Source organism: Danio aesculapii, chromosome 2 (assembly GCF_903798145.1).
Source record: "Danio aesculapii chromosome 2, fDanAes4.1, whole genome shotgun sequence".
NCBI lineage: Eukaryota > Metazoa > Chordata > Actinopteri > Cypriniformes > Danionidae > Danio > Danio aesculapii.
This window is the reverse complement of record NC_079436.1, coordinates 49,187,510-49,213,602: the sequence shown is the minus strand read 5'-3', so window position 1 is coordinate 49,213,602 and position 26,093 is coordinate 49,187,510. Positions and strand designations below refer to the sequence as shown.

Below are 26,093 nucleotides of genomic sequence, written 5' to 3'. Positions count from 1 at the left end.
TGAGATAATCTCAACATCTGTTGTTGGTCTCAATCTCACTAAAGTCCCTGATTTACTTAAAACATTATAGCAATAGAGGAACAAACTGTTCTATATTTCATTTTGAGCAAATTTCTGTCTACTCCAAACAAAGTCAATTTATAGTTTATTTCAAGAGTAAACAACTTGCCAAAGCAGAAACAAACTGTATAAATCACTATGCAGATATATTGAGTTTCAAATTACAGAGCCATGCAACCATTCATATTACCAACGTCAAATGCTTTTCGACTTTTTGTTATATCTTTTTGTTGTTAAGAGAAAAATGCTCTGCATGTATTTACATTATTCATCTAAATGCCACTCTCAGCAGTGTGTAAGTTCCTCACACAAAAGCTATTATATAGCTTTAGAGCCGAGACACATGGACTGTTTTATTGGTTTTACGGTTTGTTTATTTTGATGGGCTTATCAGCATTTGTTGTTATTTACTGTTTTTGTGTATGTGCATTAGGCCTGTCTCTATTTTTTGTTGTACAATATATTGCGATAAACGATATTATAATTTTAAGACCATTTTATGACACTCATTATTATATAGTGCCGGAATGACAAGATAATATAATCACGATGCGAGTACACTTGTCCAAACAACACATATTTTATTCTTAAGAATATTTCCTTTAATCATAGTCAATTTAGCATTTTAATAATTAGGCGATGGAATCAGAAAGCGAAAACGCATATCCTAAATAAATAATAATAAATGTTATCAAAAAAAGTGCAAGGTAAAAAGTAACAGAGGCTACGATATCTGCTACCAGATCTATTTTCAGTTGTCAGACACCCACATGAAAGGATACTGTAGTAATTTATAGTAAATACTATAGTGTTTTTTAACCATACTAAGACTGACACCTCCAGTAGAGATAGAGATGTTGCACAATCAGCTAAAATGTAGCTAGAATTGGTTTTTATGTATGGGATATATATATATATATATATATATATATATATATATATATATATATATATATATATATATATATATATAATATATATATATATATATATATATATATATTACCAAAAACGATTGAGGTCATGTTAGTGTGTTGTGCAATAAGTCGATATATTGGTTATTGTGACAGGCCTAATGTGAAATGTAACAAATGATATGGGACCAAATGTTTTTTGATAGTTTAAGTATTTTTTTTTTTTTTTTACTTTTTAAAAAAAATTTTTTTTAACTAAATATTTATAGTCTGTTTGATTGATATAAGTTAAGATGATTTAATTTGAAAGTTAATTTGGTTCAAATAAAAAAAAAATCTAAGCTAGCAAGAATTTTATTACAGAGTGTAAACATTTAAGACTTCTCCTTTTGTGTAAATAACCAAATCTTGGTTGAATACTTTCTTTAAAATAATTATTGAATATAACATTGTTGAGTGGGCAATATAAGCCCACCTCCAATAGTAGCAGCCTAAAATGTTTCAAGGGCAGTTTTGCCACGAGACTTGAAAATAATTAGGTCTGTATTGAATTGAGATGGAGGGCATATCTCTTGCGTAACGGATGTTTAACCTAGTTGTTTTAGTGCCAAAAAATGATTCGTCCCACATCCTGGTTTTCCTGCCCGCCGTCCATTTGTGTGTTTTCTCTCAGATTTTCCCTCCTGTCCATCTGCACTGTTCTTCTGCAATGTGATGCGTCTCCAATCCTATTAAGAGCAGCTGTCCTGGGCTCACCCTGAGACCGAATCCTCCAAAGCTGCTGTATGAGAGAAATCTCTCTGCGGCACACCAGCTGACGACTCTGAGAAGTTGACGTTTTGAACTTCGTATTTGGCTGGGTTATCAAGCTGGAACAGAATGTGGTTTCTAGGGGAAGGGGAATCTGCGGAAGGGTTTTTAACATAGTAAAATGTGTTAACTATAACGCAGTCTTTTGGACATTTTCACACACACTAGGTTTTAGTGAGGTCCCAAGTCCATTTAGTATCTCAGCTTGGCTGTGTATGTGTGTCTGAATTGGGAAGGAAGCTTTACAGTACAGTTTGGAGAGGAGGGCAAGTCTGTGAGAAAGGTTTCAAGAATTTGTAAGGGTATTTGTAATGAATCTTTTTTTTACTTTGTAGCACGGGAGTACAAAATGAAAAAAAAACAATAAAAAAGATGGGATCAACAACAAAAATTGATAAGTGAAAAATGTATAATGAACAAAACTAACAAATTAATTACAAATTATAGGACAAATAAAAATCAATCATGCTAAAAATATTGTTCAAATACAGCTGGCTCAATTATCTTAGGAAAAACTGCCAAATATGCTGCCAAAAATTATATTGCAATTTGTTTTTCTGCAATATATAGTTTCACCAGATGACTTGAATAGCTATATTTTGAAAGAAATCATTATTTTAGACTGATTGGAATGATTTGGTAGGGTAGTGCACCTGCATAAAAATAAAATCTAAATTACAAATTGTAAGCAAAAAAATGAAATTGTGTTTAAGGTTTTCTGGAGTGTCGAACAGTATTCAGTAGTGGTGTAACAATCACAAATCTCACTGTTCGGATCACGTCATGGTTTTTTTTAGTCATGGATCACACCTTTTTTCAGATCAGCCAAAAAGGGCTGAAGGCAAATGTAATTTCCTTTCCACTTGTTACAAAAACAGTACTGCAAGAAACTTTTGGTTTTAAGAAACGAAACTTTAAAATTGTAATTTTATTAAAAATAAAATGAATAATCAGGTGAATTAATAAAATATAAAATATTCAGTACTGTAAATTCATTGTTATTACTGATGTTGCTGATAACACGATGTATAAACCTAACATAATTTGTAATATCCATATTTATTTGAAGTCTAATTTTCAAAAAATAATTTAGTTATTCACTCATGAAACTTAATGTTTCATTGCTTGATGGATCTTTTTAAAGAATTGTTCACTGGTTTATTTTTGATGGCTGGTTGTAATGTATTTGTAATCTACATTAATGTATAGTGTAATTGCTGTCTACAACTTTCATGTTTGAGCGTCTAGTTTAATTAATATGATGGTGATTTTTAATCTTTACCATAAATATCAGTGGTTTTATCTAAACTATAAACTTATCTCAGTACTTGTGTGTTATTTGACTATTTGTAAACTAAAGACTGAATCTCTTTCTTGTTTTTTTGCATTTTTTAAACCACATTTGAATGCAGCGATTCGAAGGATTAATAAATATATGGAAATCAACATCATTTATAATCTATGTTGCGTGGTTGATGATGATTGGTTGTTTTAATGATTAATCATGCAGCTTACACTGAATGCATTAATGCAGGCTAAACAAGTAGTGACAAAAAACACCTTTAATAACCTACAGTAAGAAACCCCCACATCATAAATAACTTACCACAACTTCTTGTCATCATTATATTTTACAGGAAAGCCTAATTGCTTTCATACACATGATTTGAATGACGTAAAAGGAGATTTCTCTGCGATCGTTACTAATTAAGTAAAGAAAGTATTTATCCACGGGTCTCGTGTGTTTCGAACGGTGGGTTGTGATCCGTATGAATCATTGATCAACCAGGATCCATTACACCTAGTATTCAGGTACAGAAATTTAATAATCAATTGTAAAATAATAACACTGTATAGTCTTCACTGTATAATATGGCTTTGTTAAAGCTTCAAATATTATTTCTTTTTTGTGACTTTTATTCAAAATGATCAGGATGAATGTGTTTTTAAAAATACAATCAATAAAAGACGCATTTAAAAACAATTTATTGTCATTTTGGTTTGAATTTGCTTGAAATTGTACATTCACAGGCTTATGTTTCTATCCAACTATTTTTATACGCATTTTGGATATGCGCATAAAAAATAGGTTAATGGACATGTCACGATGCATATAAATATTGAAAATGCGCATAAAAAAACATGCGCAAAACTGAGTAGGATAAACTTTTTCTCCAATCAGAAAAGATGGAAACGCCTGGATGCGCATACGTTTGAAGGTGTGCATAAACTATGATAAACACTTTTACCGAACAAATTCCAGTATGCACATCAAAACAGTCATGCGATTTTGTTCTAAGAGATCATGTGATGATAAAAATGTGTGTAAATGTACAAACCAGCAGGCTGAGCACATTATAAACATCTAAAATGTTGCTTTGGTCATTCTAAAATGCCTTAGTCGTTTCAGTATTAGTGTTATTATATTATTAATTACCTCCAGAATCAAGAACATCTGTGCTCCGCGTCTCACGCCTTCAAATGCCACCACACATTCATTGCATGTCGCCATTGTCTCGTAAGCCACAAGTCATTTATTAAATAAAGAATAGATTCACGCAGCTTCTCCTACCGCAAGCAAAATCCGTTTTTACTTTTATTATTTAGCGCCAGTTAATCAGGAAGTGATGATTTTTTTGACTCATTTGATGGAAACGCATCTTTATTCGCATGTCTTTTATGTGATATTACCGTTTTGCCCATAAATTTAATTCGCATCTTTGAATGGAAACATAGCTAATGGCTCCGCAATTTTTGAATTGTGTTTCCTGGTACTCTAATCCCAATTAACATTGCACATTCTGGGATGTGACAATTACAGATGTCCAAATTGCAATATCGATGCTGAAACGATATATTGTGCAGCCCTACTGTAAATGATTCAACCATTTATTTATTTAAATAATATGTACAAAATTGCACTCAAGTCAAGGGCACTTAAATTTTCTCATTCATGCATGTTACTTCATCCGTAAATGTCAGTAATGTGGATGTTAATTAAAATGTACAATACAGTGAAAACCCCAGGGATTTGACACGTCATACCATTGTCATGATTTATATTGTTATACCACCCAGCTCAGGAGTTGAAAACCCTTGCTTTGGTTATTGTTATGCGTTTCTTGTGGTTGCCTTTGCGTAAATTGCTTTTTGTAAAGCAGCTTGTAATTTTGACGTCTCTTGTGCTGCATCTGTTGCAGACAAATGTGAGTGCAGTGTGAAAAGAGACCAGCGGGTGAGGGGGTTGCCATTGAAAATTTTGGTTCAGACCAAACACTTGAAACAAGTGTGAATATTGGCCTCGTTGGCAGCGGAATATGTTATGATTTAGCCCAAAATACTTGGAAAAACAAACAATGCATCATGTTTATCCTAATCATCATTTCTATCTTGTTTTGCAGGCTCGTATTAAGTTCCCAATCGATTACCCCTACTCCCCACCCACATTCAGATTCCTCACCAAGATGTGGCACCCCAACATCTATGAGGTAAGTGGAGTGTTTTAGACTTCACACCGTGTCCTGTGACACATGGCTCATCTGGACTTCCTCATTTCCTTCTCATTTGAGCCCTGTGTTAATGCGGCGAGCACGGGCCTTTGTATATTAGCTATTGCCAATGAACAGTCATGGTCAGATATGAAAACTCATGTTAGGATAAATGGCTGCTTTGTGTTAAATGTGAAAGTAAACAAGCTAAGGGCATTAATTGGTGGTTTATAAATGGGGAAGAATTGTAACGCTCACCACAAAGAGATATGTGGTGTACTGAATTGCGGTTCAGACCTCGGAAACATTATCTCATGTTTCGTGGGCTTTAAATGATAAGATTAACCATGAGAAGTCACTAAACAGATCCTTTATTATTTTCTTTCATTTTGTTGTTTTGCTTTTTTCATGTAAAATATAGTAAACCCTGGGTGGGCTGTCTGTTGTTGTAGGAGAATTGAAATTATTTTAATATTTATATAAACATCAAATTAATTGCATGTAAAAAATTACAGGTGCTTCATAATACTATAATTTAGTTAATATTGAGATCTTTTTTTATTTTTTATTTTTTTAAAGATGGTGGGTAAATATTTACTTTGTAAAAATGCTGGCAGTTCTCTAGGGGTATGACGAGATGTTTACTCCACGAGACGACACATGAGATTGGCTTCACGAGAACAAAACAAGATTTTTACACGATTTTAAGAAACTTTCAATGATGAAATAAACAAGTTGAAAAATAGTCTATTATTCAACTGAAGAAAAAAATCACAAAATGCAAAACTATTTAGCTGCTAACTTGTAATGAATGTCGTTTTACTTCTATTTTAAAGTGGAAATGAAGCACTCCACCGTGTTTACATTATTTTGTAAATTGATTTCCACTTTAATGGAAATGTATATATAACAAACTCAATTAATGCAACCTTTTAGCAGGCATGTTTTACTGTAGCTTTTAGACCTAGGGTGCCGCAATCTTGGAATATCTCTGTGTCTGACGTCACGGGGTTGGTTCTGTTCCCTCAGCTAAACAGATACAGTGGAAGTAAAGGACTGAACATTGAGACTGAAAAGCCTAATTTAACCCAATGCATAAAGTTGTGGAGCTGGTGCAAATACAAGCATCACATGTGTGTCTAATATAAATGTATATATTTGTTCTATTTTTCCCTTTTAATTACCGACCATTTGATGCACTTTGGTCAACTCTCTGTATTACGCTGCCTGACTGCCTGTCTGGGTTTCAACCATGGTTTCAACAAGGTCCGCTACTGACGATGTGTAGCGCAAGCTCTGTGATTGGTCGGCTTGGTAGCGGGGGCGGGTACCCATGGCGCATGCAACGCGCGTAGCTGTGCATTCATACTTTTGCGTGCTGTTTCTGTTGCTCTGCAATAACACTGCAATAACAATAACGCTAGTTGGCAGTGAGATGTCTATGTTCCTCTGTGTTGAGTTTCTTCGCTGGTGTTTTGTTTTTTCTGAATGCTTCCTTAATGTACAAGTGGTACAAACTCGCTCATTTTGAGGCAGGAACCGGCGGATGTGCAACAACTTTAACCATGAGGTAAACACAAAATAAAACTTTCCATCCAGAGCTCCTTTATGGGACTCCACACTTGTAAACAATTGCTCCATCTGGCTCTTGGTCCCACCCACACTCGTCAGCGCTCCCAAGCCAACCAATCACAGGGCTTGCGCTACATGTTGTTGTGACGTGTAGTTGCATTTTGAGAGGTGCGCGTCAGCGACGGCGAGGGACATGCGTCCACGCGTAGGCCGCGCCGTAGCAGACGTGTGCACTTGACGCACAAGTATAAATCAACCTTTAGTCTGAATGTTAATCCCCTCGTCAAGCAGTGCTGGAGCAGTGTGAGAGAGTGGACCAAAGCTTATCAAATGAAATGTATTAAAAATAGAAAATGTATAAATATTTTTGTATATACTGACACAACTTAAATGCAACTAAGACAAATTAGACACAACTTTACACATTGTGATAAATTAGACTGTCCAGTCTCCGTGTTCAGTGCATTACTACCATAGTTGAAACCCAGACAGGCCGATACAGAGAGTATGATCAGTAATTAAAAGGCAAAAATAGAATAAACATGTATTTTATATTAAACACGCATGTGATGTTTGTATTTGCACCAGCTCCACGCCCACAACTTCACGCATTGGGTTAAATTAGACTTTGCAGTCTGTTTGTTCAGTCCTTTACTTCCACTGTATCTGTTCAGCTGAGGGAATGGAACCAACCTCGTAACGTCAGAAACAACGACAATCCAAGATGGCGACACCCTAGGTCTAAAATCTATAGTAAAACATGCCGTTTTCTTCTTAATGGTTTCATTAATCGAGTCTGTTTAAAATAGTTTCATTAAAGTGGAAACCAATGTACAAAATAATGTGAACTTGACTGAGTGCTTCATATCACCTTTAATGAATTATGCCATAAAGAACATGCAAACACTGCAAAATTTTTTGCTTTAAACTCTACTGACTGGTTTCTCCCCTGTACAATTTACATGCTAATGTGTGACTACTGTCTGTGTGTGACAGGCTTACTAGTCAATTGAGTGAGCACACCTTCGTTCTGCCCAATCAGAGTTGCGCAACACAACCGCAATAACAGGGTGTCCGCAGAGTCTTAAAGTATTAAAAGTTGATAAATTAGTTATGAGAAAATTAAGGCCTTTAAAAGGTATTAAAAAGTCTTACAACGTGGGTGTCTTAAGGAGCAAAAATACAACATATGGGCTCTTATATACTGTTGTGTCATCACTCATATTGCAAGTTATATGCAAGCCGGCCCGTCATTTGGGATGCTTTTCATGAACTGGCCCCCATGACAAACTAATTGAATATCCCTGCCATAGAGCAAAGCAGACGGCAAAATGGCATAATGCAAGTTTGCATACTCCTGGTAGGAGAAAGACTAATTTAAACAGTAGCTGAAACCTGTCGCTCAAAACAAGGTCTTAAAATATTCTGAGAAGGTCTTTAAAAAGTCTTAAAAAGGTATTGAACGCAAAAAAGTGGGATGATGGCATCTGCCGCTTCAGAAGCATTAATAGGCCAATTAATATCAAAGAAAAACAGCATGTCGGTTAATATGGGAATATCTTGGTTTCAAAGTCACAGACTTCAAACAAAACCATGTAATTTGTAAGGGCTGTCGCAGAATTGTTGCCACAGCACAGGAAAATTCAACAACCAGCACCTAAAAAAAGCACCACAGGCGGCTATTTAAGGAGCGTCTTTCTAAAAACTAAAAGTAGCCAGTAACGCTCAATCTAGTAGCAAGCAAAGAACATTTTCAGAGTTGTTTGCTTATATACATTAATATCTTTTTAGTTCCTTTTTTAACTAGCACTTACTGCATTTTAGCAGTAAGAAGCTACAGATACAGATTATTGAGCTGAAGCTTGACTACAAAATTAAATCGCAAATCAAAATCGCAATATCTGTCAAAAAAATCACAATTACATATTTTCCCAAATTTTGCACAGCCCTAGTGCAGAGAATAGTGTCAATCTGCTGTGTAGGCACGGGACAATAACCGATTTCAAGGTATATCGCAGTTTGGAAAAGTCAAGGTTTTAAAACCAATGCAGCTAAAAGTCCTATGTGATGGTAATAGTTTGATTAGGACATTTTTAAATGTCTGTACTGCACTTAAAATGCGACTAAAATAGGAATATGTCTTTTTGATTATGATTGACGATTTTGATTTTAAGTATATCTAAAGAGCTATTTCATCGTGTGGCACTGTCCATGGTTTATTTTGTGTGGCTGCAGTTGTAGCAGCCTTTGTATTCTGGTGGAAAAAAAATGGTTACGTCACACCCACACAACACCAAAGTTGCCAGGTGTGGGCAAAGCACTTGATGTGCAGTTCAAATCCAACTCTGGCTACAATCTTCCATGCTAAATTCACCCTCACACTCCATCATAACTCACGATACAACCTTTCACCTCGATGTAGTCTCGCAAGATCTCGTAGCTCAAGATCTCATCACACCCCTACAGTCCTCAAAACAGTTGCCATTTATTTAATTACTTTAATACTTTGTATTATTTTAAGTTATAAAGCATTATAAATTACGTTATAAAGCACTTGCTGGCAAATGGGTAAAATGTTGTGGTTTAAACGACATAAAGATATAAATATAATATATAAAGATATAAAATATAAAGATATAAACTTAAATGACTTAGTCACTTTTTTTTTCTTCATGTTCAATTAATCTATCCATCCAGCAAATATTAAATGTTACATGACATGAAGCAGCTGTTTTGATGCCAAATTCAAAGTTCAGACTTCAAAGTTAAAAGACACAACGTGAAGTAAAGCTTTTAACTAGTGCTTATATGGATTATAGGATTAATACTTAAAACTGCATTTATATGTATATACAGTTAAAGGCAAAATTATAAGCCCTCCTGCTGCGAATTTTCATTTTTTTCAAGTATGTGATGTTTAACAGAGCATGGAAATTGTCACAGTATTTCCCATTATATACTTGTTCTTCTGGCGAAAGTCTTGTTTCTTATAACTTTTAAGATTATTATTATTAACCCCCTAATTTGTTTTTGATTGCCCCCGATACACCCCCACACTCTCCTCATAACTTACACTCCCCATAAACACTGCATTATTTATTTAATATTTAATATTTACACAATTAAATAGCACTGCGTTGCACTAATTCATCTTGAATTGTAAATACCCACTGGTCAAATACATTTTGTAATTATGTTCATATCAATCTGCATACCTCTGATTATTAATAGCAACCTGTACATAAATTCATCTATTGTAAATCTCTGTTCATAGTTAATGCAACCTATATATAATGTTCATAGTACACCCACCTGTAAAAATCTGCAAATATATAGTTTTAGGGCTGCAACAATGAATCGATTACTAAAAGTGTTGGCAACGAATTTCATAATCGTTTCATTGTGTCGCGCGTTGATTATTTAAGAAAAAAAACACTTTAGTTCAGCGCGGAGTGAAGTGAACACGGTCTCTCTCGTGCACTGATACAGAGTTCGGAGCCTTATAAACAGGGTCGAGGAAGAAGGGAGTTCAAGCAGGGTATATCACTACAGTATCCTACTTTTGTTCCATTTTGAAGTGAGCACCGTAAAGTCACTGGTGCTGGTGTTTTTACTCGTTATCCAGCTTGTCAAGCATGACAAGTTAGCGTTAGCTCTTTAACCCTTAGAGGGGCAACTGAAAAATTCAAACTGACGCGTTGGCTGGCGCTGAGCCAGAGAAAGACTTGTCATATTATCACAATTATGCAGCGTTTATGTTTTAGACATGTAAATACACACAAGTACTAGTAAAACAATACATTTTAGAGTTTGTAAAACACACAAGGAAGTCTAACAATCCATTCAAATATAATTTTATTCATTGAGTTTTATTCATATCAGATACACATAGTGAAAGTAACTATAAAGTCGAATCTGTTCTTTAAGTTCATCAGCCACTTACTTGGATGTGTTTTGGGAGTAACTTATGAATTTACGTGCTGAATCCTGCGTGTTCTAGTTTTATGAATGAGGCAAGCACGTGGCCGCAAGTAAACATGGCGACGCATCTCACGTTGTAGATCATGATCACTTACACCTTTTCGTGAATTGGAATATCAGGTAGCTGATGACATGATGAGCAAAGCGTGTGGATATGTTGAAATAAAACAGGAAAACACTAAATAAAAGGGAAACATCTGTCATACATCGCTATTGTGGTTGCGGTGTGTCACGTGACAAACTTGACGCATCGCCACGGATACATCAATAGTGAACGCACTCCTGGTTCCAGAATATTTTAAACCCACCAGTGAAAGGGTTAACAACAGTAGTAAAGCAGCAGGGGTTTAGTTACTTTGCACTTTGCAAGACTAAAGACACGTTTTTATTCACTCGCCTTTTTTTTTGGATCATTAATTTTTCCATCTGTTATCTTGTATAGCTACACTGCAAAAAAAAGCACTTCTTACTTAGTAATTTTGTCTTGTTTCCAGTCTACATTTCTACAAAGTATTAAATCAAGAACAGACAAGAAAAATGGCATGAGGAAGTTAAGTGATGCTTAAAACTTCTGTTTGAGATTATATTTTAAGGTTATTTTTCTTACCCCATTGGCAAATAATTTTACTGGTTTTAAGCAAATAATCCCTTATTTTGAGGTGTTTTTTTTTTCAGAAAACAAGACATAATTTCTTATGCTACTTCATGTGTCTAGTATGCATCTTGATTTAAGATTTCTTTAGATATTTGGATTGAAAACAGGACAAAACTACTTGGTTGGTTTTATTATTATTATTATTATTATTATTATTATTATTATTATTATTATTATAACCGCTCAGGGATGAGCTTTTTTGAATAAAGGATTGGAAATGAATGCTTGTATTTTTTTTTACCGATTCATCGATTAATTGAAATAATCGACAGTTTAATTGATTATTAAAATAATCGTTAGTTGCAGCCCTATATAGTTTTTCTATAATTGATTTTTATAACTTATAGCTATATCCTGAACTAACTGCTATTAAACTTCTGGTTAGACATGAACTGCATTTCGTTGCATTGTATAGGGCTCTAAATTGCGACAGTTTTGGTCGCATATGCGTCCGAAATTTTATCTATGCAACCTCAAAATATATTTGGGAGCGTTTGTGCAAGTGCGTGAAATTGTTGCTGTGCGACCAGTTTTCACTGCAAAATGTTCACCAGATGTGCAAATTTAGAAGACATTCATGCAGAATGCATCCTGCAATGCTTGCCCCGCCTTCAAGCTTTTCTGATTGGCCCACTGCTCTAGAACTGAACGTAAATGGATTGGTTAATATCAACTGTCAATCATTAAGTCAACGCTTTCTGCCTTCATGTGAGGGGGAGCAACAGCCACAGAAATGTAAAGCGCTGAAGATGAGAGAATGGAAAGCACACTGACAGATTTAGTTTTATAAAGCACCTAAAGTTACAAATAACGACACAGCTGATTAGTGATACACTTCGAAGAGTGGATAAGACTCTTTAAGCAATTCACTGTACAGTCTGTGTCAAGGAGTTTTCAGGTAACCGTGTTTGCCACTGAATCTATACATTTTAAGCATGAGATCTTCTATTTAGTCCTTCATTTAATTGTCAGGATAATTTCAAATGCAATAAATCTTTTAATATAAAACTTGTTGTAACAGTACACATAATTCTTGATGGGTGCAACTAAATTTTGGCTGGTGCGACTACATTTTTTAAAGTTTGGACCACCAGTGCTACCAAGCAAAAAGGTTAATTTCAAGCCATGTTGTACATGTATAATGACAATAAAGTTGAATATAATCTACAGACCAAATCACTGTTGTCCAGTTGACTTGCCTAATTAACCCAGTTAAACCACTTTAAGCTGAATACTACTATCTTGATAAATAGCTAGTGAAATATTATGTATTCATCAAAACAGAGATGAAAGAAATTATTTGAAATTAGTTATAATAAAAACTATTGTTTGAAAAAAAAATCTCTCCATTAAAACACTTCATTTGAATTATTTGAATAAGAATAAAAATTTAACTGGAGGGCTAATAATTTTGCCTTATGTTAATATGTTTATGCAAGTACCATAATTTAAAACGACACCGACACCACCCAGGCCTTGCACTATAGTATATTTCCCATGTATTGTAAATATGCAGTGCATGCACAAGGCTTTTCATCATTCTGCAGAGAGCGTCCTTCAGCTTTGACGGGCTGTTTCTCCTTATCTTTCGTTCACACGTCTCGCTCTGACTCTTGAGTACTCACAGCACTGGTGTGGAAGCGAGCGCTTCAGCGAGACGCGTGTTTTCTTCATAAAAAGATTGTGATTCTGTGATTGATTGAATTTCTGTGTGCTTTCCCAGAATGGGGACGTGTGCATCTCCATCCTGCATCCTCCAGTAGATGATCCACAGAGCGGAGAGCTTCCCTCAGAGAGGTGGAACCCCACACAGAACGTCAGGTATGCAGTAGGATGTGCACAAATAGTCAAATATTTCAATTATTAAGGGGGACTTATTAAGATTATTAGGATTATTAAGGGGACTTATTATGCGAAATATAGTCTGTAATATGTCTGTAAATATAGCCATCTTATACTGGTAAACATTTATTAATTTTATCTTTTATAATCACACTTAATAAAACTGCAGAAACACTTTGATTGACATTCTCTCTTTGTACGTGTCATAAGAGGAGGAAAGCCCCGCCCATTAGTGAGAATCTCTCCCTCATTAGCATATGAGGTTAGTTTTGTTTTTGAATCTGCCACTATGCTCACACGTAGGCACTTATAGCTCCACCCTCCTTTGAAAAGAGCACAATCTCATTTGAATGTAAAGCGACAGTCACCAAAATAGCACAATTAGGATCAAAGCCTAAAAGGGGCAGTTTCAAAGAGCTATAAAACATTATTTATGTGGTATTTTGAGCTGAAACGTCACATGCACTCTCTAGGGACATCAAAGACTTATTTTATATCTAATAAAAAAGGGCGTATTAGTTCTCCTTTAATCAAATAATGAAAACTCTATTTGAATTTTGCTATTCTTCACTTTGCCAGCTGTAAAAAGGAATAATAATGTAAATACTGAACATGCAAATGAAAACTCAAATAAGCATATTCATTGGGTGGCGCTGTGGAGCATACAGTGGAAACTGGTTAATTATGTTAAATTGGCTGCCTCTCAGCACAGAGACGTCTAGAATTACTTTATATTTCACTGTTCATCAAACATCAAAAACATTATTATTCATCTATTTTTTGTCAACAGAATAAGGAGGTGGCTTTCAGCCTGTCTCTTAGTTATGTTTATTCATTTATTTATTTATTTTTTAAAGTTGTCAAACAATATAAACATGGAAAGTAAATGCAGACTCCAGTGTGTTAGGGTTAGATTAGGCTTAGGGTTAAAGTTAGGTTAGGGTTAGAATAATACATCAAGCAGCGTAACAAGTCATGTTTAATGTCTGAAAATCAATGGAAGTGAGTGAGACCGGAATTCTCAAGCCAAAAAATTTGAATGGCTGCACCTGCTCGTACATCAACATTAAGTTCAATACAATTAGTTTTTTGATATACTCTATGCTCTCTATAAATGTTTTTTAATATACGTTTATTATTTGCACACATTTTAAAATGAATTCAACTTTAGAGTTGCTTTACATTTCACTGTTCATCAAACATCAAAATCATTATTATTGATCTTACTTGTCAAAAGAATGAGGCGGCTTTCAACCTGTCATTTAGTTATGTCTATTTTTTCTCAAAAAGTTGTCAAACAATGTTAACATGGTAACTAAATGCAGACTCAAGTATGTGTTAGGGTTGGAATTAGTTAGGGTTAAGGTTAACAATAAATGTTTTGATAAATTTTAATGAGCTTAAATATTAATGTACATGCCTAGTGTGCAGTAATTGATAAGCAGACACTACTGAGTGTCAGCAATAAAAGGATAGTTCACTAAAATGTGAAAATGTTTATAATTTACTCACCTTTTACTTGTTTCAAACCTTTGACTGACTTTTTCTTTCTTTCTTTCTTTCTTTCTTTCTTTCTTTCTTTCTTTCTTTCTTTCTTTCTTTCTTTCTAAGGAGATATTTAGAGAAATGTAGAAAAGCTGTAACCACTGACTTCCATAGCACTTCTATTTCTTACTATGGTAGTCAATGTTTTCAGGTTCTCTTCAAAAGATATTTTGTTCAACAGAAGAAGAAAGGCAGAAATGTTTGGTTTCACTTAAATTAAAAATTTTGGGTGAACAATCCCTTTAGGTATGGCGCACATTGCAGCTTATTCAGCCGTTTTCCCTAAAGAAAGAGAACTTGTTTTAAATGTTGGGTGATTTGCAAATTATTTTCCCCTCAGGGGTCCATCTAGATCTTTAGCTGTCACAAAAGAGGCATGATGTGTTTTCTGCTAACAGAATTATAGGAATAGTGACCAGGCTGGTTCTGTGTTCTGCCTTTATGGAAAGCATCTCGGTGGAGATCTGTGTATTTGTGTGTTTCCTCCCCAGAGTCTGATCTCTGCTCCAGTTAGTCTGGTGTCTTGTTTCACTGGGCTTTGTGTTTCTCTGGAAAAGCTGGTGTCTTCCAGGAAGCTCATGTTAATCATTTGCGTTGTTCAAGAACACCTGTCACAGAACACAGAGAGATGGACATTATTTTGACCCCAAGATTGAATTGTCAGTGGTTTATGTTGAAACAATACTGGAGATTTAGTATTATTTGGTTTTTATTGTAACACCAATTTCAAGCACTAATATACTTAAGTGTAATGTTACTTTATTTTTGAAGTGCTTTTTGCTATTTTTTTTTTCAGTGCTACAACCATGTTTTGTGTCATTTTGCTTTACCTGTAAGCCAATATGAATTTACAGTAGTAATTGTTTTAATCTATATCAACAAACATTTTAAATGTTTCCCAATCCTTCTTACAGCTATTGAACCAAAATTACAATAATTATGTAATATTATTGCTCCATATGAGTTAAATTCACTGTATGTAACCCCTAATAAATAGTTAAATCCATAATAATGTTTTATATTCATTTATTGCAGTTTTTCACCCAAATTAATACATGAATTGCTTACAATTAGATTTATAACAAATATTAACATCGCATGAATACAATTGATCAATTCATACTTTACAGGGTATCCGCGGGGTCTTAAAGTCTTAAATTTGAAAGATATTAGTCTTAAATTCACTGAAATATTGTGTTGTAGGTAGTGATGCACCAATACCAGTATCGGGTCGATGCTTGGTTAAAATACTCATCCTCGTATCGGACATGAAAGGCCGATACCATGCACCGATACCACTCAACAGTAACAGCGAGTACACAAATTAAAATAGTTGTACTCGTATCGGTTTGTAAAAAAGTGGTATCGGTGCATCCCTAGTTGTAGGTCTTAAATTATTTTTAACAGGTCTTAATTTTTCTATGTCCATGTAAAGCTACCCAATCAAGCCAACACTCGTCCAATCACTAACATTCCATTTCAATAAAAGTTTGAAGATTATTTTTTAACTCCTATTTATCAATATGTTTTAATTATCTTTCTTAAAATATCACATGTTTTTAATGGTTTTTTTAATGTTTTAACTGGGCTATTGGAAAAATTCCTTAGCATTTAGCGTTTAAAAAGGTCTTAAATTTGACTTGATAAAACCCTGTTATCACACTAGTAAATATGAATAATATACATTCATACAATAAAAATACTTATTACTTTTATTTTATTATTGAATTTTATTTATTAAGATAAATTACTAAACTAAGTACACCACTGTAATTTATGTATCTTGTATATCACTAGTTATTATTAATGCTTTTGTTTTGTTTTTGTTTAAAAATTGTAGACCAATAATTTTCGTCTGCATTTTATCACTCTAATGTCAGTGCGCCTTGTTGTGGTCAACAATAAATAAAGACTGATCCTCTTGTGTAAAATCTCCTGAACTCTTTAGGAGAATGCCACAGCAAGCAGCTCTAGGACAGATGAGCTTAAAGATAATGGCATTATAACACTGCCTGTCTGTCTGTGTGTTTCAGAACCATCCTGTTGAGTGTTATCTCCCTGCTGAACGAACCCAACACATTTTCTCCCGCCAACGTGGACGCCTCTGTCATGTACCGCAAATGGAGAGACAGTAAAGGAAAAGACCGGGAATACGCAGAGATCATTAGGTAAAATACTGAAAACAAATAAAGCTTTAGTTGTTTAATGTTTTTATTTGTTTAATGGGTGTTAACATTTGAACGGCTCTATCTGAAGCATACACTACCTGTCAAAAGTCTAATCGTCGATCCCAGTTGTAAGAGCAAAAAATAATAACTTGACTTCTAGTTGATCATTTGGAAAATTGGCAGAAGGATTTTTCCCATGAATCTTCTGTTGAACTGCATCCCAATCATCACAAATACTGGAGAAGACCTAGTGGAACCCTCATGGATCCAAAATTCGCATAGAAATGAGTCAAGTTTGGTGAAAGAAAAATTATGGTTTGAGCTTACATTCAGTATGGGGGCGTGTGAGAGGTCTGCAGAATGGGTGGCAACATCGACAACCTAAAGGTATTAAGACATTTGTGCTGCCCATCACATTACAAACCACAAGAGAGGGCAAATTCTTTAGCTCCTTCTCGTACTTCAGCCTCCACATCATAGTTCCTGAAAGCAAAGAAGGTCAAGGTGCTCCAGGATTGGCCAGCCCAGTCACCAGAACTGAACATTGAGCATGTCTGGTAAAATAGAGGAGGCATTGAAGATGAATCTAGAAAATCTTGATGAACTCCTGCAAGAACGCTTTCTTTGCCATTCCAGATGACTTTATTAATAAGTGATTTGAGTCATTGCAGAGATGTATGGATCCAGTCCTCCAAGCTCATGGGAGTCAAACACAATATTCATTCTGTTTCCACTGCACCATGACTTTATATTCTATACTGTACATTATTTCTGTTAAGTGACAAGACTTTTGTCTAAGCAAAGTTAGAGCTTACTGTCCTAATTAAATAATTATAAATCAAGGCATAATCATATTTTATTTGGGTAAAATAAGTGTAATCTAGAGGCCTTTGCCTTTCATATAAGCCACTTCTGATACCAAATGATCAACCAGAAGTAAGGCGGAGGCAGAAAGTTATTATTTGCTGTTCCTAAAACTTGGATAGGCGACAAGACTTTTGTCAGGTAGTGTAGTGTGAAATGACACTTTAGCTAATGGAAAACCCTTCTGTAAAGATTTATTTTCTGAATAAGTGATGCCCTCCTGTGGTCGAATGAGTCACTGAAACATAAGTGACTGTTTATCTCCTCTTGGCAATCTCTTTACTGCATGTTGCAATTCATGTTTTTAACCATCTGACTTGCAAGCTTTATGTCAGGTTTGATCCTCCCCCTCCTTCAGGACATCAGTTGTTTATTTCTCTGCCATGGCATCTTAACACCTCTGGGCAGCAGAAACTCATATGATAAACTACTCTGCAGAAAATGTCAATATGTCCCACTTTCTCAGTCTGAACATTATGAAATGAGCTACAGTTGAAGTCAAAATTATTAATAAACTATTAATTAAAAAAATATATATATATTTCCCAAATGATGTTTAACAGAGCAAGGACATTTTCACAGTATATAAATAAAAATATTCTTCTGGGGAAAGTCTTATTTGTTTTATTTCGACTAGAATAAAAGCAATTTTTAATATTTAAAAAAAAAAAAACATTTTAAGGTCAATATTATTAGCCTAATTTTTTTTTTCGATTGTCTACAAAATAAACTACTGTTATACAATGCCTAATTAACCTAGTTAAGCCTTTAAATGTGACTTTAAGCTGAATACTAGTATCTTAAAAAATATTTAGTAAAGTATTATGTACTGTCATCATGACAAGGAGAAAAGAAATTAGTTATTAATTATGTTTACTAAAATATTCTTTCCGTTAAACAGAAATTGGGGAAAAATATACAGGGGGCTAATAAGTCTGACTTCAACTGTGCAATTTATTGCTTATTTATTTATTGTATTTATTTATTTATTTATTGAAATGCCTTTGTTTTGCATATTGCGTGCACACACACAGCAGTGTCTTCTTCTTCAACTGATTTCTATATGCATCTCCTCCTAGACTGTTCATACTACAACCACCAAACTAACCCCAAACCTCCAAACTGGTCTGACTCAGATTGCTATATCTTTTTTAACAGATCAGACTTACGGTTTTCCGAAAACTGACCAGGAAAATTCGCAAAAGGCCTAATGACTTAACATTGAGCCAAACTTTGTGACCTCATAACTTTCCACCAGACTGTTATACAGACTTAAGGTTACACTCATTTAACTCTACTAAGGACTACCAGTCTGCCAATCACTGATGACCTTTCAACTTACTAGCCACACCCTAGCAACCACTTACGGCACCTTAGTAACTGTCCCACAGACTTCCATTGTAAAAAAAACTGCCATTGAATTTACATTGGACACACTAACAATATACCAATGCATACTAGCAGTACACTGATCCATACTAGAAATATACTAACAAACATACTAATTATACTAGCAACGTGCTAATTCATACTATAAACATACTAGTAACATGCTAATTCATAATAGAACTATGCTAACAACATGCTAATTTATGCTAGAACCAAGGTTATTTATGTTATCAACTGACCTACAACCAATCAGAACACCTAAGCAACCACCTAGCAATGCCTTAGCAACCACTCAGAACACCCTAGCAACCACGTAGCGAGAAACATGCCAATCCATACTAGAAACCTGCTAACCCATATGTAGTATTTTATCTATACCAACTGCTTCAAACTTCTTAAAAACTACTCCAATTATTTAATTTTTAAATCAAACTTTCAGGCTAGATTTTTCAAGACACACACCATAAATTTTGTCTACGAACTTTACTTTTCTAGTTTATTTTGACAACATTACTGAATTATAATCAAGTCATCTGCATTTACTGATTTGCTAAAAAAATTAACACGCATTACATGAGCACTGGCTTTGGAATTGACCATATTCCTGCGAAGAAACCAGCAATGGAGAATATGATATAAATGTAACACATCAATTCTCTACGGTGTATGATGCCTCATTCACAATAGCGGCGACTTTGTAGCTGCCTGTCTCTCTGAGTGGCGACTGAAACCGCTAGTGGTCGTTCCCACCTTCCACCTTGAAGTTTTTTAGGTAATGATCTCAGTGATATTCACAGAGAACAAATAAGATTAGGTGTCGCTCAGAGAAAACACTAAATATAAATGGAATCAGTAAATAAAACGCTTATTCACAAAGATGATCAAGAAAAAACAGTTCTCTGTCATTGCGGTCACTCACTCTGTGTTGAAATAGATGGTCGCTTTGCCGCAGCCAGTTGCTCGTAGTGTAAATGAGGCTTGAGACTCTGTGTTAGAGTGAGAGAAACACAGAGCACCATCAGCAAGTGATGCCGAATCAGGTGCTTTGCACAGTAAAGATCACGCCTCATTAGATAAATGCATCCATTGATATGAACTGGAACAGTCGTTCAGTGCGCTGTCAAGACACTGAGAGAGAAGCTCTTAAGTGCTCAGTCTGTTCAGGAGCAGATGATGAGAATATAACTTATTCAAAGCCTCCAAATTCAATCACTGGTGAGTGGAATCAAACATTTCATTAGCCAGTGGTTAATAAAAGACATTATTATTGAGTATTATATCATTTTGTAGTAAATGCGTGTGAATTTTTTTTTTTCTCTCCTCGCTCTGTAGGTTTGCAAAATGATGCTATTTTCTACACTTTGTAGAAAAAGTAAATTGTCTTTGCATTCTCTTCTAAAGCATGTGGGCTTCTGCTAGAATTTATACAGTTAAACTCATGCCATCTGTACTGTTCTTATTACATTGTTTACAAATGCTAAGGTAGCCTCTTGAGGTACTTTTCAAATATGGTAATAGGCATTTGGTTTCTGACACGTGCTGTAAAGCTCTGTACCAGCTCTATACCAAACTTTTTCATGTGAAGGGCCAAAAACTAAATATCATTGCGACTCATGGACCGATGGTAAATATACCAAACTATATTACAATAAAGTTGCCATAGGTAATTTCCTAACTTGTTTTTTATTTTAAAAATAAATTGAAAACATTACGTTAAACCGTATTAACCAATGAAGTATATATTTTATATTATAACTAATTGCAATAAAAGTGGAGTTCAATGCTGAATACATTAGTCAAGTAGAATCTGCCTTTACCTTCATTTACTCAGTGATATCTCTGGATTGTCCTCTGTCAGGTGGCAGTATGTACATTTAAAAAAATTCTGATCTGATTAATTCAATTGAAACATTTGATTTGCAGTAGCTTTTCAATAAAGCAAACAAACAAAAAGTCACATAAATTAGGAATGACAGTCTTTATACCATCCCCATCATTCTCCCTCTCTTTGATTGGGTAGTGAGCCAAATCAAAGGTTACCATGGGCCAACTTTGGCCTACGGACCCTAGTTTGTGCATCTGTTCTATCTCAATCACAAGAGACTGGCCCATCTGACCAATTAAAGTCGAGTAAAGGCCATGATATATTCAAATGAATTTGGAGAATTAACTGAAGTGATGTCACTTCAAGCAAAGTCCCACCAAAACCAAGTTTGTTTTGTCGGGATGAAATTGCTCACAACAATCAACTTTTTGGGAAAGTTTGTTTTGGATCCTAAAGACTTTCAAGCTACCATTAGGTCATGGCGGTTACGCATTCAGTGCTGCAATGTATAGTACTGTGCAAAAGTCTTAGGCCACTAGTGTTTTTCCCCAAAAAAGGTTTAAAGTTGGTTATTTCTGTGCTTTTCATGTCAGTTTGAAATATCAGTTTATATTTCCGAACATTTTTCTTGTCATTAATTGTAATTCTCAAGTGAGATTATTTTTTGACAACAGCCAGTGCTCCGCAAAGAGGTCTGATCTGATCATCATTAGTCTGTCTGGAATGACACAAAGAAACAGAACAAAGTGAGACAAACTCTTGACGAACTTGGCAACATCTCTAAGATGCTTTAAAAAAATCTACCTGCTTTGAATGTCAGTACATTTTGGAATAAGGTCTTTCAAACTGTCTCAGAACTTTCTGATACGTTTATTCCTAAACACCCCAATATTTGTTTATTGAATGAGGATTATGACCTTAACTTTAACATTTAACATCGAAAATGGTATTGAATATCGATATTTTTCAAGGGATCATATAGTCACGATCCTCTTGTTTGGTACCAATCAATACTGAGATTTTAAAATTGTCCATTTGCTGCTAACATTTAAGCACTGTCGAACGTGTTCTTAAACAGCTCTTATTTGCCATTGTGTTCACATGCTCATCAAAAATGATTGTGATTGGCTGTGAAGGTCATCAGTTCACCGAACTCACCAGTGTTTACTGAGTGTAAACACAGATAGAGGGGTACTGGAGCGTTTTAAAGCTTTTGATTTCTTTGCTCGTGTGTCAGCTTATAGACAAACCAGCTGATCGATGTGACTTTAAAATGCTCCAGTGTCCCTGTGTCTGGGGTTATACTTGGTAAACAGCAGTGAGTTCGGTGAACTGATTACCTTCACGGCCAATCACAGTCATTTCTGTTGAGCACGTGAACACAATGGCAAATCAGCGCTGTTTAAGAACATGCTCAAATGTTAGCAGGAAATAAACATTTTTAAAGTTTTAGTCTCGATTGGTACCAAATTCCAGTATCGTGCAACCCTAGTATCGTATCAAAGTTGGAAATTCCAGTATCATTTCAACACTAGAATGTAGCACAAAATAAACTGAAAAGCATACAGTTGAAGTCTAACCTGAAAGCAAACAATCCCTTTTCAATCTGTTTCATGCATCATTTTGTGTGTCTGTTCCAGAAAACAGGTTCTGGCAACTAAAGCGGAGGCCGAACGGGACGGAGTGAAAGTTCCCACCACGCTGGCTGAGTACTGTGTTCGCACACGCGCCCCTGCACCGGACGAGGGCTCTGACCTCTTATACGACGATTACTATGATGACGAGGACTTGGACGATGAGAATGACGAGGACTGCTGCTATGATGAGGACGACTCAGGAAACGAGGAATCATGACCACATTCCCATTCCCGCCTTCATCCTCGTCTTCATCAGCATCACCCCCCCGAAAGTGGAAACGTTAAGGCATGCAAACCTGCATTTACACTCACTCAAATGGCCATTTTTGTTTCCTTAAGAGACTAAAATGAGATCTTTTTTTGTTTCAGATTATTTGTTTTAAGTAAGCATTATGCTTTTTCACCTCAGAATTGCGCTGGCCTTCAGGCTTTTTTCCGTTTTGCTCTTTTTTTATTCTTTCGTTGCTTCATGCTTTCAGACAGCTTTGAAAAGAAGAAAAACTAAAACAAATGAGTGCGATTTTTGAATTAAAATTGGAGTGAGTGAGGCTTTGTGCCGAGTAACACTGATTATGAATTTCTTCTGATAACCACACTCACTTTTTGGCCCTCAAAGCACATTTGAGCAGCCCAGCATTCAAATGTGACTTTGTCTTATTAGGTAAGGTTTATTTTTAAAGGAGAAATTTCAACCCCAAGATTAAAATTAAGAAATGAAGCCTTGATATTAATCCATTTGCTGAGGCCTAATTCTGCAACCTGCTTGAATTCCACATTATTTATCTAATAGTATGACTTTAAATTATTGAAATGATGTCTTTCTCTGTTTCAACACATAGGAGCTAATCAGAAAATCGATATAATCAGATTTGGACTGATTATAGATTATAGATTGGGCTTATTTTAATGTTTTCTTTTTTTTTTTTTAGCAATGCTGATATTCCTGTGTTGTCCTCTTATGTGAATCTTATTTAATCTGTTGTGGGATTTTTTTTTTTTGCATCACTGGTCGTTTGTTTTATTTGGGATGTAGCGCGAGAACTATTGAATGATTTTTTTCGTGGTCCGTTTCTTTCGCATTAATCGACATAATCGATTAATTGCATAAATCACGATTGAAACGTTTGTTTTTTTGCGCTGCCTGGAGGCTGGAGAGTGCCGGCGTCCGTCTCTGATTTCAGCTCATATCGACTGACTCTCAGGATCAACCAATCGGGAAAAAGAAAAATCTGCCAACAACAAAGCATACTTTCTTTTTTTCTTTTTCCCCACACCTGCAAGTCATCCGTCTTTTCGTTTTTTTGTTTTGAGGACAATTTACAACCGTATCCCAAGAGGCTAAGATCCACACGAGGAGCTGATTTGTCATTTTATTGACCTGTATGTATTTTTACGGTTTGTTGGCCTATTTAAAACTGAATAAAGATCTTTATTAGATATTTCTGATTTCTTTTCTTTTTTTTTAGCTAATAAGAGTTTAAAACTAATTTGTTCGTTTTATTAGTAAGCTTAGAAATATAGGTAATTTAAGTTAATGGTGGAATTAACGTTCTAAAGATTTATAAATGCTTTCAAAGTTATTTTATATTCATGTTAATGTACAACTAAGGAAAACAAAACCGATCATTTGAGATCTGAGTTAAAGGGATTAAAAAAAGAAAGAAAAGTTAAAGGGACAGTTCACCCAGAAAATTAAAATTGTCATCATTTATTTACTCTTCACTTGTTCTGACAAAATTTGTTTATCTTTCTTATGAACAGAAAAACCTGCAACCATTGACTTCCATATTAGAAAAACAAATACTATGGTGATATATGTATATATATATATATGTATATATATGTATATATGTATATATGTATATATATGTATATATGTATATATATATATATATGTATATATATATGTATATATATATGTATATATATATATATATATATATATATATATATATATATATATATATGTATGTATGTATGTATGTATGTATGTATGTATGTATGTATGTATGTATGTATGTATGTATGTATGTATGTATGTATGTATGTATGTATGTATGTATGTATGTATGTATGTATGTATGTATGTATGTATGTATGTATGTATGTATGTATGTATGTATGTATGTATGTATGTATGTATGTATGTATGTATGTATGTATGTATGTATGTATGTATGTATATATATATATGTATATATATATATATGTATATATATATGTATGTATATATATGTATGTATATATATATGTATGTATATATATATGTATGTATATATATATATGTATATATATATATGTATATATATATATGTATATATATATATGTATATATATATATGTATATATATATATATATGTATATATATATGTATATATGTATATGTATATATGTATATGTATATATGTATATATATATATATATATATATATATATATATATATATATGTATATGTGTATATGTATATATGTATATATATGTATGTATATATATGTATATGTATATATATGTATCGTTTTGCACGTTGACGTGAAGGAGTAGGAGAGTCCCAATTCTCTTTAGCTTGAAGGCTTATGGCTAAGGGGAAGGGCTAGATACCCCTTCAAATGGAGACTTTTCAGGACCACACTCGAAACCAAGGGGTAAGAAATTTTCCCATAATACACCAGCTACAATGGCAGCATAGCTGGACACGGAAGGAGATGCACTAATTGGTATTTTTTGTCATTATTATGAATTTTAACAACAAACAAGCACATGTTTTAATCATAGACTGTAAAATATATGGACGGAGCATCCGTGACATCACCCATAGGTTTCTGAAGAGCGCAAATGAAGCTAAAAGTAGGCGCCATTTTGTTCGCGTGTCATTGCACCCAGAGATGTATAGGAACGAAGTAGAACTACTTCACTACTGTACTTAAGTACTAAAAGGCAGTATCTGTACTTTACTGGAGTATTGTTTTTTTCTCCTACTTCCACTTTTACTTCAGTACATATTTTCGATGAGTTTAATACTTTTACTCCGATAGATTTTTTATGAGCTGCATCGTTACTCGTTACTAGAGGTGTCAAAATGGTCGAAATCGGTTCAGTAATAGATCATAACGGGTTATTACGTACTGACGTCATTTATCTCTTATGTGCGGTGTCGCAATACTATGGCGAAGGACGGAGGCGCGAGGGCGAGTGAAGGCGGCACAGCACACGAGCCGCTATTTCACTACTACAGAGAAATGTTGTGAGACTCCATCTCTGCCTCTCTCACTTTGGAGATTTGACCCGCTGGCCTGGTAGGCGTGTATGAGGTGCAAGTTTTCTCCACTGTGTCTATTATAGAT

The 26,093-nt window shown here is 34.6% G+C and overlaps 1 protein-coding gene across 1 annotated transcript in view; it reads left to right on the top strand.

Annotated features, from left to right (window-relative positions):
- Nucleotides 1-24,189, top strand: part of cdc34b (cell division cycle 34 homolog (S. cerevisiae) b) — a 28,167-nt gene extending 3,978 nt beyond the window's left edge. The window contains exons 2-5 of the mRNA XM_056481500.1: nt 5,186-5,272; nt 13,204-13,301; nt 16,901-17,035; nt 22,754-24,189. Of these exons, the coding sequence (XP_056337475.1) occupies nt 5,186-5,272; nt 13,204-13,301; nt 16,901-17,035; nt 22,754-22,967 (534 nt within the window). The 3' untranslated portion in view covers nt 22,968-24,189. The remainder of the gene's footprint in view (nt 1-5,185; nt 5,273-13,203; nt 13,302-16,900; nt 17,036-22,753) is intronic.
- Nucleotides 24,190-26,093: the final 1,904 nt, after the last annotated feature.